The 14,791-nt window shown below is 40.9% G+C and overlaps 1 protein-coding gene across 1 annotated transcript in view; it reads right to left on the reverse strand.

Annotated features, from left to right (window-relative positions):
* DESI2 (desumoylating isopeptidase 2) overlaps positions 1 to 14,782 on the reverse strand; it is a 65,455-nt gene extending 50,673 nt beyond the window's left edge. The window contains exon 1 of the mRNA XM_008591279.1: positions 14,629 to 14,782. Coding sequence (XP_008589501.1) covers positions 14,629 to 14,670 — 42 coding nt within the window. The 5' untranslated portion in view covers positions 14,671 to 14,782. The remainder of the gene's footprint in view (positions 1 to 14,628) is intronic.
* Positions 14,783 to 14,791: the final 9 nt, after the last annotated feature.

Raw genomic sequence — 14,791 nt, forward strand, 5'->3', positions numbered from 1 at the left:
ATGTTAAAATGCTTTCTACAGTGCCTTAGCATTGGGCTAGTCATAAAGCAGTCAATAAAAACTCACTGAAATAACTAACTGAGGTATTTGAGTATCTTTTTTTAGATGAAATCATAAACATCCAGGGCTATGTCTGTTAACTTGCTTTATACTATAAGATGTCACCACATATAGATCCTATTCCATTATTATTACTTCTAAGAAAATGTCTAATCTTTTCATTACCAGAGAATTTTCTCTAAAATAAGCACATCACTCACTAGGTTGTAGGGGAAAAAATCTTTACATAACAAAAACATTTGCATTACAATTTTATTTATACATCATTGATAACTTTTGTTATTAAAAAACCTCAAAAAAAAAAAAAATAAAAAGCCTCAATGTTTGAAAGTAATTACTCCAGAATACAAAAGATTTGCCAGTAACTTTTTAATTAATAGGGTTTTAAGTTTTGCAAATGTTCCGTAAAGTTCCTTACTTGAGAATGTAAATTAAAAAAATACGTGCTAAAGCCAGGGTGCTTCCTAGTTTGCTGGGACAGTCGCAGTTTACAACTGTTTCAGCTTCTGCTCTCAAGTCCCAGTTCTGATGTTGAATTTGAAGGTTAGCCTAAGGCTTGTGTTCTTAAGGACTGTACTTTAACTGAGAATTAAAAGCTCCTAAGCACTATCCTGAACCCATGAGTGGCAGTGTGCAAAATGACATACTAATACCCTAAAACCAAGGAAAATGTGGTGCTAAGTATTTTGGATAGTTTCCTCCTCTCTATCCACTAGTCAAATTAATTCTTAAAAACAAATTATTGTGCTTGTCAAAGGATCTAATTTTTAGAACTGACAACAAGATAAACACAGGATCACTATGAATTGTTATCTAGAGAATAGATTTTTAAAAGTCTAATAACCGTGGATTAAATGCCTGATTTTTAAGACTAAATCGGTACTGTCAACTCTTGGTCCAGACACCACATTTATAACCCGAAAACCAAATTCTTGGCAAATCTCTTCTATCAGGCACATAACTTTAGTTATGTCTATGGGCTGGTGTCAAATATTTTTTTTTTTCCTTTTTGTCTTTTTTCATGACCGGCAACGGATCGCAACCCTCAGTGTCGTGCCCATACCGGACCGGGACCGGCAACGGGATCGCAACCCTCGGTGTTGCCCCCGCACCTCACTCAGCCAGTGAGCAGCCGGTCTGCATGTGGGATCTGAACCCTCGGCAGGAGCGCCGGCGCGCTTCCCAAGCGGCGCACTGTAGCAGTGAGCCACCGGGCCGGCCCCAAATATTTTGGTAAAATCTTGAAACTTCTTTTAAGGCCTACTTATACTTAACTATTCCCCTAGATTAGGTGCTAAACTGCATGAGGTTGGAGACAGCCTTAATGAATTCTGTAGCCTCCATATTGCCTGGTGTATAATTGTATTACACCTAGCAGACCACTTAAATATTTAATGAGCTGAAATGTAGCAAGGAGGTTGTAATTTTTCACTTGTCCTGTTCTTAAATCTGACCTATGGAAATGAGCATCTCCATTCTTTCACTCTTTCAATAATATTTACTGAACACCTACTATGTGTCAAGCACTAGCAATATAGAAGCGAACATGACAAGAGTCCCTGTTCTCATGGGGTTGGCACTGAGAGGTGTCTTTTAAACAGCAGGATGCAACCCATTAGAAAACCCTGAAATCATTTCAGTGAATTGCACTAGTATTATTTTAAATGAATGAAACACAAATGAATAGAACTTATCAGAAGACATATAGTAAGGTGTTTCCTAAACACGTGGTTTTCGTTTTGCGTGTGTATAATGGGTGTGATGTAAAATTTATTTCTTAATTGGTTCAAGATAAAATTAAGAAACACTGTTCTAGAAGAGTCCCCTAAATCACATCTCATTTTAAATGTTTACTCACGAGCAAAGCTATAAAGAAAGCATTAAAAAATACATGCACACCACCTATGTTATGTCAGGGACTCTGCTAGACAGTGCGGATACAAGGGTGATTAACGCGCAGTCAGTCCTTAACCATAGGAATTCATTAGGCATGTAAACAATCAATCACAATTTGATAAGTGTTAAAACAGAAATATGCACACATATGTTAAATTAATAACTCATTTTTTGGGTGTCATTTAAAAATATACTTTCACTTATTCTGTCTTTCATAATGATAACAGTCCATGTAAAATATGTAAACTACGTTAGAGATGTTCAGGCAAGTAACTTGCTCAAGGTCACACAATGAGTGGCTAAGCTGAAGGGTTCTCAGCCTTCACCTACTGCTTTTTCTATCACACAACTCTACTTCCTAATAGATATCCTCAAGTGGCCTTGATTTTCTTCACGTGATCTTGAAATATCCTGAACAACTTCAGAATAACAAGGAGGTCATTAATGTTAATTCAGCATTTTCCCTAAAATGAGAAATAATGTTGGCCCCTCATGTACCATCACAAGTCAAAAGAAACTGCCATTCCCTACTAGTGCCTCAACATTATATAACATGCCCACCTCATTACTCATTTAGTCATACAGAGACCTCTTATTTTGGGGACTATAACTAAACCACAAATCTGAAGGACAAGGAAAATTCAGAGGGTATGTTCCTTTTGGAAACTAGACTTTCACCTGTACTTCAACCAGGCAACTCTTTTTATACTATTCAGTAAGCTCAAATACACACAAAAGGTCATATTGACAATTGCTGAAGACAATAAACAAGTTAAATTCTTTAAGTGGTGCTTCTTTTAACTTATTGTCGGACACTGAGTTAGAAATTACAATTACATTATGGTAGGTACAAACCAATCTCAGGCTAAGGTGTTTATATTTTTACAACTTCCACAAATGTTTAAAGACCTACAAATTAGTTCCATTAAGCTCATCTGGCTGAAACGCTGAAGACCAGCTATCAACTCAAATACACAAGGGCAAAAGGCCACATAATTAACCCCCATTTTATGCATATATGTAATAGAGATTTTGGAGCTTGTGACAAACATAACAATCCTGCTTTTAGTGCTCCAATCTGGGTAGTACTTTGCTCTCCGTTGTATAATGCTCCTTCAGATAAAGTGAGAAAATTCCAAAGACCAAGCTACTAAGTGCTGCCACTGCTGAAAGCATACAAACAGCAGCTAATTTGGCATATATAATCCTGCAAATAATGCTAGCAAAGCAATAGCTTACACTTTCTAGTACGGATGTGCTAGGTATCATCCTATGCATTTTACTTACATTGACTTACACGGTCCTTACAATAATGACCCTGTGAGCTAGGTGCCGCTATGATTCCCATTTTAGAGAAGAACAGAGGCACGGAGAAGGAACTTTCCCAAGGTCATGTAGCTACAAAGCAGAAGGCAGGATACGACTGCACGCGTTCTGACTCCAGGCTATACCACAAGGACACAGAACTGCATTGCACTACCCCTTACTGCAACAGACTCCAGACAGCAAGGGTGACCAAGGTGGGGCAGGTGAAGTTCAGCGTCTCACTGTGCCCTCGTCAGTCCTAACTCTTCTTCAGTCCTGACTCTTCCTCTCAACCAGTGTGGGTGGGTTAGGGTTCTCACCTGCCACCTGACAGGCTAGGGAGATCCACTAGAACGGCAGAGACAAGCAGGCCTCTAGAGGTGGACAGCCAGCCGGAGGGCTGAAGGACAGAAGCCAGTCCCGGGGCTCAGCAGCACCTGCTATCCTATCCTCCCGCACGCAGCAGCAACGAACAAGAGCACGCAGTGGGGAAAGGAATTGTTTCAGGATGACAAGTCCTAGGGGAACTTCAGGCAAGTCCAACAAACCTTTTAAAAGCAATTACTAGGTACCAAGCTCTGGGAATAAAACGAAGGGTAAGACACTCTCTGCCCTCAAGGTCACTGCAGAGTGAGAAACTTAAAAATCTATACTGGCTGCACGACTGTTTGAGATCCACAGACACAAGAGCAACAGGTCTGAATGAATGGTCTTTTAAAAGCAATACGTTTCTGAAGAAGTTGATTTAAAAAAGACAAACTTCCAGCTCGAGAGATGGTACAATATGGTTGATGGTAAATGTTATCTCAATTAAATAATAATAACAAATTAAAATAATAAATTAAATAATAATTTAATGTTATAAAACAAATGGATGAGGACTAGAAAACATTATAACCGGAATGATATAGCAGAGAGGAAAAAAACTGATGAGGTAGAAGAGGGTGGTGACAATTGTAAGTGAGAAGTCCTTGCAAAGACAGGAGAAGATGGGACCCAGCAGTGGAAGGCTGGACCTCAGATGGGGACACAAACAATTCATTCTTTTTTTTTTTTAAAAAGATGACTGGTAAGGGGATCTTAACCCTTGACTTGGTGCTGTCAGCACCACGCTCAGCCAGTGAGCGAACCAGCCATCCCTATATGGGATCCGAACCCGGGGCCTTGGTGTTATCAGCACCGCACTCTCCCGAGTGAGCCATGGGCCGGCCCAACAATTCATTCTATGTAATAAGAGGGAAAGCAGACTACAGTGGAATAGTGGTGGTGGAAGGACGAGAAAATTCTCTTCAATTGCCTTTTTCTTCAGTGACATAAGCTGTGAGGTCATCTCTGAGAGTAAGGAAGGAGGAGAAAGTATAAAATACTGCAGCTGTCTTGGAGAGGGGGGATGTCAACTGACCAGAGAAATAAGGAAGCGCTGTCAGACAGCATTTAGGGCCTTCTTGGGATTTGTGGTCACAATTTTAAAGTGAGATCAGTCGGTACAGTGGCCTGTGTTTCTCTAGCTGCATCCAGCGGCTGAGGCGTGGAGTACGTGGAGAGCTGATTTTAACTAGGACTGCCAGACAGTATGACAGAGGGAGTGACCATTACGGTAGACTGTAGAATCTAGCCCAGATGAAGAGGGCAGTGAGGGAGTGACTGATGATTTTATAAGGAACTGGCTTACATGACCCTGGGGCTGATAAGTCCAAAATCTGCAGGGCAGGCCTGCAGGCTACAGATCCAGGGAAGAGCTGACGTTGTAGCTTGTTTGGTGGCAAAATTCGTTCTTTTTTGGGCGACCTTAGTCTTTTCTCTTAAGGCCTTCAACTGACTGGATGAAGCCCACCCGTATTATGAAGGGCAATTTGTTTTTCTTAAAGACTAGGGATTTAAATGTTAATCACATCAAAAAATACCTTCACAGCAACATCTAGACTGGTGTTTGAATAAATATTGGGTACCATGGCCTAGCCAAGTTGACACATAAAATTAACCATCACAGAAATACTCACAGAAAAGGTTTAGCATGTAGGGCATTTTTTTTTTTTTTTTTTGTCACTATCCATCAATTAGTTCCAGAGATGACAGTGGAAGTTTGTTCAGGATGGGGTGTGAGATCAGGACAAATAAATAAACAGCACGTGGAGGGGATGAGCTGAGGAAGGAGAAATGTAACCTGGTGGTTCAGAGCACAGACTTTAGAGTCAGGAGCGCCTGTTCAGCACTGTGCTCTGCCTCTTATGACAGGACGCTGAGCAGGCTCTTCCCCTAACCCTCAGTCTCAGCATGTGAAGAAGGGATGATAATATGAGAAAATGGTTTAGTACAATGGCTGGCATACAGAACATACTCAAAAACGTTAGCTCTTATCATAGAAAGAATATTACAAATCGATCAATTCTTCCCTCAAATTATTCATACATTTAACGTTATTACACTTAAAATTCCAATGAGTTTTTTTTTTGACACACTGCTTCCAAAGTTTATTTGAAAAATCGATGTGTGAGAAAACTAAAGACAATTCTGAAAGAGAATAAGAAAAATTTGCATCACATAACAATGGTGCAGGAAGAGACAACTAAATAAACGAAGAGCACAGAACGTCTTGAACAGACCGAGGTATCTATAATAATTTAGTACGGGATAAATGCAGCACGTGCCTCAAATTAACATGAGGATTATGGATTATTCTATAAAGAGTGTTGGGATCAATTGGTGTTCCACCTGAAAACAAACATGTAGGTCATTTCTATGATTTTATGCCAGCGAAAACCTTTCTAGGGATGACATAAAGCTGAAAGGGCATAAAAGGTCAACAGTTTTGAACACATTTAATTTGAAATATCTGTAAGGCAAAGACACTATAAATATACCTAATGAGCTTAATAGGGCATTTTAATTCATTTACTGTCGTTTCATAACTTTCATGCTTGGTCGTCCTTGTGTCCATTTTATATTTAATTTTTCTCCTTTTTCCCTCTCTTACACCATATGGACTTTGTTTTCTTCACTCTTTTCCCTCTAGGTCTGACTTATCTGAACAATTCCTACATTTTAATAAAAAAAAATGTACACATACACTCAAATATAATTTTCCAATACCAACAAGAACCAATTATATCTACCAGCTTAGCTCCTCCTGTGTAGGGCTGCCAGATGCTTCTACCTCCTCTCTCTCACCTTAGGTTTGGTCAATATAATCTGAAACTATTTATTTTATTTTAACTTTTCCTTTCTTCTTTTGCTTTGTGTCCTTTGGACTTTCTTTTTTAAGATTATGTTTATTCTCTTTGAAGAGTAATTCTGGATACAGGCACTGTTTTTAACCACGTTTATATTAAGATTTGACTATGTTAAATGAGTACTGGTGCCCACGGTGTTTCCTTTTACACTGTAACCGCCCCATTCTTAAGTTCTTGAATCATCTTTTAACCTCCACAAAAGTACCTGGATGTCGTCCATGTCCTCTGGTACACGAATGACAACGGGCGAAGCTGGAGCATTCAGGCATCAATCTTTTCTTTTCAGTACTCTGTAGATAATGCTCCATTTGATTTAGCCTTTGGTGTCATGAAACAGAAGTCTCAAATTAGCTTGATTCTTGTTCCCTTGTAGTAATATTTTTGCCTTTGTGTATTTGATGGATTTTTTGCTTTATTCTTAAACTTTGGAAGTTACAGCAGGCTTTGGTTGAACGGTCCTAACTGAAAACATTCTGCCTAGCATTGATGCTTTTGGCCCTTCTACTAAGTTCTGAGAGATTTCCTAAACCTCATTAGTTTCTCTTTGGTTCCCAATCTGTTGCTCACGAACTACCACTGTAGTTTTAAATTAGGCAACGGTGCTCTTCATTTTTGGAATCTGTCCTAATCTCAGAGTGTTCTCTCCCCAATACTGCTTGCTCTATTTTCACTGATCCTCATGAATCTACTTGAGAACATAAATGAGAAATTCCCCTAAAAATTCCCCTGTCTTGTTTCTTGCTGCACACTTCCTTAAGAGGTGGCACGTGGCCTGATTTAGGGCCTCTGCACTTGCTTACCCTCTGTCTGGAACACTCCTTCCCTAGCTGTGCACACGGGTGTGCTCTTTCACCCTTTCAGGAATGCCTTCTTGGGGAGGCCTCTCTTGACCCCTGTATTTGAAACCGCAGGACAAACTGCAACTAGGCCGTCCTGACCTACTGTCTCTCCCTTTTCCCTGCTTTGTTCCCTTCTTTAGAGCCTCTTATCACTTAATAGACCATATACTTTACTTATTAGCTTTATTTTGTTAACAGATGGCTTAGATGAGATTGGCATTAACTTATTTAACTATTTCCAAGTATTTTCCAGATAAAAATTTCAAAAAGAAAAAACATACAACCCATTTTCATCAATAGGGGAAGAAAAGAATATGACAGCAAAGATATCAGTTCTTCCCAAGTTAATTTATAGGTTTAGTGCAAGCTCAAAATTCAACAACCTATGGGCTTCCGGGTATTTATCCAAAAGAACTGAAGGCAGGGGCTCAAACAGATATTTGGACAGCCATGTTCATAGAAGCATAATTCACAATAGCCAAATGGTAAAAGTAACCTGCGTCCATTGATGGACGGATGGATAAACAATATGGTCTATACATACAACGGGATATTATTAAGCCTTAAAAAAAGACATTCTGACACATGCTACAACATGGATGAACTTTTTTGAGGACATTATGCTGAGTGACATAAGCCAGTCACAAAAGGACACATACCGCATGATTCCTCTTACACAGGCACCTACTCTAGAGCAGTCAAACTCAGACAGACAGACAGACAGTAGAACGGTGGGTACCAGGGGCTGAGTGGGGGCGGGGGGACGGGGAGTTGTTTATAGTTTCAGTTTTGCAAGATAAAAAGTTCTGGTGACTGGCTGCACAATGTGAATATACTTAACACTGGTTTAAAATGGTTAAGATGGTATATCTTATGTTACATGTATTGTAGCACAATTAAACAAAAACCTATGGAATTTTTTCAAAGAGCCTTACAAAGCACTCTTAGAAAAGTAAATGAAGGCCAAGAAAACTTTGGAATCATAGCGAAAGGAAACTGGCCCAGCCAGATACTAAACATAATGTGAAATTATAAGAATTAAAAGTATGTTAATAAGGCTAAAATCAAGAATTTCATATGGGCAAGAATTTAGTATCATGATGAGGATGATATCATACTTTAGTAAAAAAGGGCTGTTTCATTTCAAATACTGTGGAGCCAATTTGTTAATTTTTTAAGTTATTGTTTTGGGGATAGGGAGCCACATACCATATGTTAAAATACGTTCCAGATACACCGAAACAAAATTATTCTCATGTATCCCATCTCCTTTTATTATTTTTCTGCCTTTCTTATAGTTTAAGATTATTTTGGCGTCTTCCCTTTACATTCTATTAACCAACAGGCTGACACTGGAATAATAATGCTTTGGAATTCAAATAATCTTGTAGATCTCAGTCAGTCAATAAGTGGGGAGTATAAGTACATCCCATCTTAAAAAAATACATTAAACAAAAGAATTCATCTAAATAGTAGACTCTCCTTGGTGTTTTAAAAGTATTTAACTTACAAGTCTCAAAAGTTCTGTTTTATTAAGTTTACCCATCATCATAAATGTGGCCATGGAACTGACATGCACTATACACACCACTGCAGTGTAAAAAGGTTTTAGTCACCAATACGCTTGGACCCTATTAACATCTGAGTATTTGCCAATCATAAAAGGTTTTCGTGCTTTTTTTTTTTTTGGAATACTTCAAATTTTCCATTTTAAGTTACTTCATATTTACTCCATGCCAAGTCAGGGCCTGCTAAAAGGGAACACTGAACATTTCTGAGTTTACAAAATACCTTTCATAGATGGCACTGTAGGCAGAATGACTCCCAAAGATGTCTACACGCTAATCCCCAGAACCTGTGAATATGTTATGGTATGAGGCAAAGGGACTTTGCAGATGTAACTAAAATTATGAATCTTTTTTTTTTTTCCTTTTTGTCTTTTTTCGTGACCGGCAACGGATCGCAACCCTCGGTACAGGGATTCAAACCTGTGAGTCTGATGTTATAAGGCTGCGCTCTAACCAACTGAGCTAACTGGCCACCCCTAAAATTATGAATCTTAATATAGGGAAACTACCCTGGAATATCTGGGTGGGTCCCATTTAATTACACAAGCCCTTAAAAGCAGAGAACTTTCTCTGGCTGGAGGGAAAACAGATGCAGTAGAAGGAAAAGTCAGCGATATGTGAAGTGTGAGAAGGACTCAACATGCCATTGCTGGTTTGAAAATGGAGGACTGCAAGATGCTTCAAGCTTCTGGCTGATAGCCAGCAAGGAATGGGACCTCATACATGCAACCATAAACAAGTGAATTCTTAACAAACTGAATGAGCTTGAAAGCAGATTTGACCCCAGAGCCTAAAACCTTGATACTGGGCTGATGAGGCCTGGAGCAGAGAAAGCAGCCTAGCCCACCTGGGCTTCTGACTTAAAGAACTGTGAGATAAACAAATGCATGTTGTTTTAAAATGCTAAGTTTTTGGTGATTTGTTATTATAGCAACAGAAAACAAATACATATGGAGACTGAATTCTTTTCTCATATATTATAAAACCAAAGGAAAAAAAAGAAAATGCCATGGATAATGCAGGACGGCAGATTTATGATTGCTCTTTTTTGCTTAACTAGGCTCATAGTTCACTGTTTCTACATCAAGTGGTGAAAGTGGCACTGGCCCAAGAAGTATACTTAGTACAAGAAAATTAAGACTAGCTCCTATTACCTAGTTAACCTATGTTAAAACTCAGGAACTGCCAACGTGTTTGGAAAGATTATCTTCCAAGCAGTGACTAAATCAAACTTCACTACCCTCAGGAACTGCCAACGTGTTTGGAAAGATTATCTTCCAAGCAGTGACTAAATCAAACTTCAAAAAATAAACCAATATAAAACATTTTCTTAGTCTAGCCCCACAGTGGTTTTTCTTTTCTTTTCATTTTTTTTTTTTTAAAAGGTGTTGTCATAGAAGAATATTTGATTTTTTTCCTGTCTCATCCCTATGATCCTTCCCTCATTCATTTGGTCACCCCATTTTAACAATCAAAGCTAAAATCCAGCAATGTACTAAGTAAAGGTACAAGGGAAAAAACCAGAAATAGTTAACTGACACAAAGAAGAGAATTTAAGTATTGGAACCTCTCCTAATAAGAACCGGCTAGTTAAAATCCCATTCATTTGGCAAATATTTATGCAACATCTTCTAGTGATAGTATGATGCTATCAAGGGGTTTACAGTCCAGGGGGACGCACGGGGCTGTAACACCCGCCGTAAGTGAGACGCACAAAGCACAACCAGGGCACTGAGGTTCACCCAAGTCTGATGAGTAAAGGCTAAGCTACAGCCAAAAGAAGCAGGAGACTGAAGGTGATCAATGATGGATCAGAACATTCTAGACAGGAACTCTAGCATGTGTAAAGATACTGGGGTGTGAACAGTATAATACAGTCCACTTGATAACTAAAAGACTTCACTGTGTGAGCATAAAGCGTGTATGTAGGCGTGGAAGACGGGCCTTTAACTGTCAGGTAAGGACCACGTCACAACTGGCATTAGACTTTACCCTGCAGGTGAATTTCAAGCAGAGGAAAGGCACAATCACTTATGTGTCAGAAAGGTTACTTTGGTAACAGAACAGAAGGTGGGTTAAGAGGAAGCAATACCAGAGATGGAAACTAGTAAGGAGGCTTTATAATGTACTTTACAAACAGAGATGGTGAGGGCCTGAGGTTAAGAAGCAACGGTGGACATGGGGATAAAGTAACCAATTTAAAGAGTATTCAGAAAGTAAAATACGTGACAGACATCCTGGGTTCCCAGCTAACTGCCACTTCCAACTCCCAGCCTTCAATACCCACAACTCACCACAAAGGCTAGAAAAGCCAGATTATTGCTCCCTCGGCCTCCCCACAGTTACACACGAGCCAACTCTGGACAACCTCTTGGGGAGGGAGGGAGGCTCTGGCAAACCTTTTCCTTCCTGTTAGGAGAGAGATGCACGAGAGAAAGGCCCCCCGCCTCTGTCTTCCTGCACATCCTGCTGAATGAGGATGCCTTATTTGGAGCCACGGCAGTCATCTTACAACTATAAGGGAACACACCGAGAACAAAAGCCAACATCCTGAGGACGGCAGGGTAGAAGGGTGGGAAGTCTTCCTTCTTGACGTCATGGCTGAGCTGCTGAACGAACGAGAAACCGCTCGCCTCTGACCTTAAGACAAGGATCCTTCCAGTTTAAGCTGCTGTTGTCAAGCTCTCCTGTTACTTTCAGACAGAATCAACCAAACTGAAACAAAAAGACGGGACCCGGTGACTGACTGTGAATGGTCTGTAATAGAGAGGAATTCAGGTTTACTCCCAGGTTTCTGGTCTGGAAACTGAGTAGAAGTGTGCTAGTTACCTAGACAAAATTACAACAAAAGTGGTGGTTTTGGGGGGTGGGATGGGGTGAGAGGGAAAGGTGTGGTACGTGGAAATGCAGAAAAGAAAGAATTTTGTTCCTGTGCATGTTAATTTAGAGATATTATAGACTCATTTAGCTGAAGAGTATATCTAGCTGTATGAGTCTGGAACTTGTTCGAAGATTCTGAATTAGATCTACAGATGTATGTGAAGTCAGATTAATCACCTTTGCATGACCTCACACTCTCTTGGAAGAGTCTAATGGAGATAGGCAGGTCAAAAAAGGAGTCCAGACAAAAATGTCCTTATTTGAAGAGTCCTAGAAAGTGTTTCTTTTCTATTCTTTTAAGACTGTGAAGATGAATAGATACTATTTCAAAATAGGAAGAAATCTGTTTACAAATTTACAATGAATTTACAATGAATTTACAAACATTTTCAAACATATTTTTATTTTTTTTATTTTTTATTTATTTTTTTATTTTATTTTATTATTTTTTTTTTTGTCTTTTTCCGTGTCCGGCAACGGATCGCAACCCTCAGTGTTGCCCCCGTACCGGACCGGGGACCGGCAACGGAATTGCAACCCTCGGTGCTGCTCCCGCGCCTCGCTCAGCCAGTGAGCGGGAACCGGTCTGTATGTGGGATCCGAACCCACTTCCCAAATGCATCTTCAGCTTTCCTGTTCCTGCCATTTTGTTCATGCTGACTGTTCTCCATCCCTGGAGATCCTACCAATCCTCAAGGTTCCCACCTTTCATCTTTCAGCATTCCCTGATCCTGCAGCCACATACAGTCTCTTCCTTTGCAACCTTTTCTGCTCTTATCATAATTGTACTATTCTGTCTTGAATGGTCACTACTGTTATATCTCTCTTACGATATTCTAAATTCCTTAAAGAAAGAATAATTAATTCATCCTTGTGGCTTCTACAGAGTCAAAATTAAGTAACAGCAGGTTGCTCAATCAGTGACATAAAACACTCATAGACCAAAAGACCTCAAAAGAACATACAAGTGCAAGTTTATCAGAAGTCTAATAATTCAACTATCTACCACTCTGAGAAAGGAACAGTAAATAGGAAAAAGCATTACATAAAAAATAAATGAGGGAATTATCTAGTAGGGAAGATAATGAATCAGACTGTGATCTAGAAATTCTAGATCCTCTTTTTAGTTGCATGGGCAGGTCGCTTAACTCTTTTTTTCCCTGCCTGCTTCGTCTGTAGCCACCTACTTTACAAAAGTGGTGTGAGGAATAAAACCTTTGTTAATTAGTTAATATTTTAACATCATTCCAAACATTCCTCCCTTAAAAAATATTGGTTTGAATATCCTTTCTAGCCTTTCCCAGTTTCCCACAATTAGCAATGATTTTCCTGATTCACAGAATACCAAAAATGTGAAGGAGCCCACTATATGCCAAAGAATGCATTTCCAGTTTTTTTTTAAAAAGCAGTCTCTTCCTCTACTCTCACAAATTTTCTTTTAGGCTCTGAAACTGTGGCCTCTGGCCACCGCATACTCCTAATTTATAAAGGGGTTTAATAGTCCAGAAGAAACAGCACACTGTATTCTCAAGAGAATATATCCCCAGGGATCGTGTTTCTAACACTCTTCGCGAATAAAAAAAAAAGAAACTGAATTCAAAAGGGGGGAAGGGGGCCACAGAAGCAGTAAAAGGGCAATAAAAAGCCTTGAAAAATAAAGGTGTCCAGTTGAACACAAAAAGTTTAAATCTAGAGAATTATTTCTTAACCACTGACATAGGCCAAAAACCCCTTACAAAGTGCCACACTTTTCTCCGATCTCTTGTGGTTCTTCTCCAACTTTCCTATCTTGGTTCACTTTTCTCAGTATGTTAACCCATCTCCTCTTACCTGCAGGCTCCCATCAGAACTGAACAGAGGACTCACCTCAAGTCGCAGGCAGTCCCTATGTCCTCCCGACATAATACCCAGATATGGCAGAGGAATCTCTTCCTACCCAAGACGCTACATTGTAAATTTAGAAACTTATCAACAATACAGGGAATAAAAAGTTTAGACCTGTAAACGAGAACCAAGACTTCTGACCTCTAGTATTTCTGCTCTTCTGCATCTTTAAGCCAAGAAAAATAACGATGGGAAAATTTTCATTTGTCGATTCACTTACAAGATATTTTAAACGTCGCAGGCAGAGGTAACTCGTTACAAAACAAAAGCGAATCAACCCAAAGCAAGCAAACAAACCTAAAAACACACCTCACTGCAACGACAATGCTCCACCGGTGGCTTTTTCTGGGGGTCTTTCAATTGCAACTGTCAGGCAAACCAGTCCTGCGGCTCGATTCTGAGCCCGCAGCACCCCAAAGTTACACGACATAATAAACAAGTCCGTCCCCTCCCGGTGGCCACGTCCTCTACCTGTTGCATCACCTACAAAGTGGTCTCCGCCACCATCCCCTCACTCAACAGGGCTATTTTCTGGATACATTCTAGCCTCCTTCACCTTCATGAGGTTGGCTTGGAGGCGACGATGTGCCGGCTACTGTCCCCTTCGAAGAGCTGCCAGCCCAGGCCTCGACGGCTGTGACTTTCTGGACTTAGGGGCTTGAGAGTTTTGGGGGACTTGGGCATGAGGACACATGTAGGGCTGGGGGGGGGGTCGGAACGGCGACAGAAGCTCTGAGGAGGGGACACTGCTCGTCGGCCAGGGCTCGGGCCCACAGCCAGGGTCCGGGACAAGCTGAGGGCACGGGAGAGGTCAAAGCCCTGGGGCCGAGAGCGCAGCAGCCGCCGGAGCGGCGACCCGTGCGACAATTCGATCGTAACGCTCTGCCCCCGCCCCCGAGAAGGCAGCTGGAGGCGGGGCCGCCCGGCAGGCAGCGCCGGGCCCGGGGCCTCAGGGGCCGCACTCACCATGTCGTACACGTTGAGCACCACTAACTGGTTCGCCCCCATCCTCCTGCCCGCCGCCGCCTCGTCCTCGAGCCGCTCCGTCTCCGCGGGGCCGGAGGCCGCTCCCACCCCCGGGGACCCCAGCCGGCCACTAAGCGTCCCGCCCGGCCCGCCGCCGCCGCCG

This window comes from Galeopterus variegatus, unplaced genomic scaffold (genome assembly GCF_000696425.1).
Source record: "Galeopterus variegatus unplaced genomic scaffold, G_variegatus-3.0.2 Scaffold6808, whole genome shotgun sequence".
NCBI lineage: Eukaryota > Metazoa > Chordata > Mammalia > Dermoptera > Cynocephalidae > Galeopterus > Galeopterus variegatus.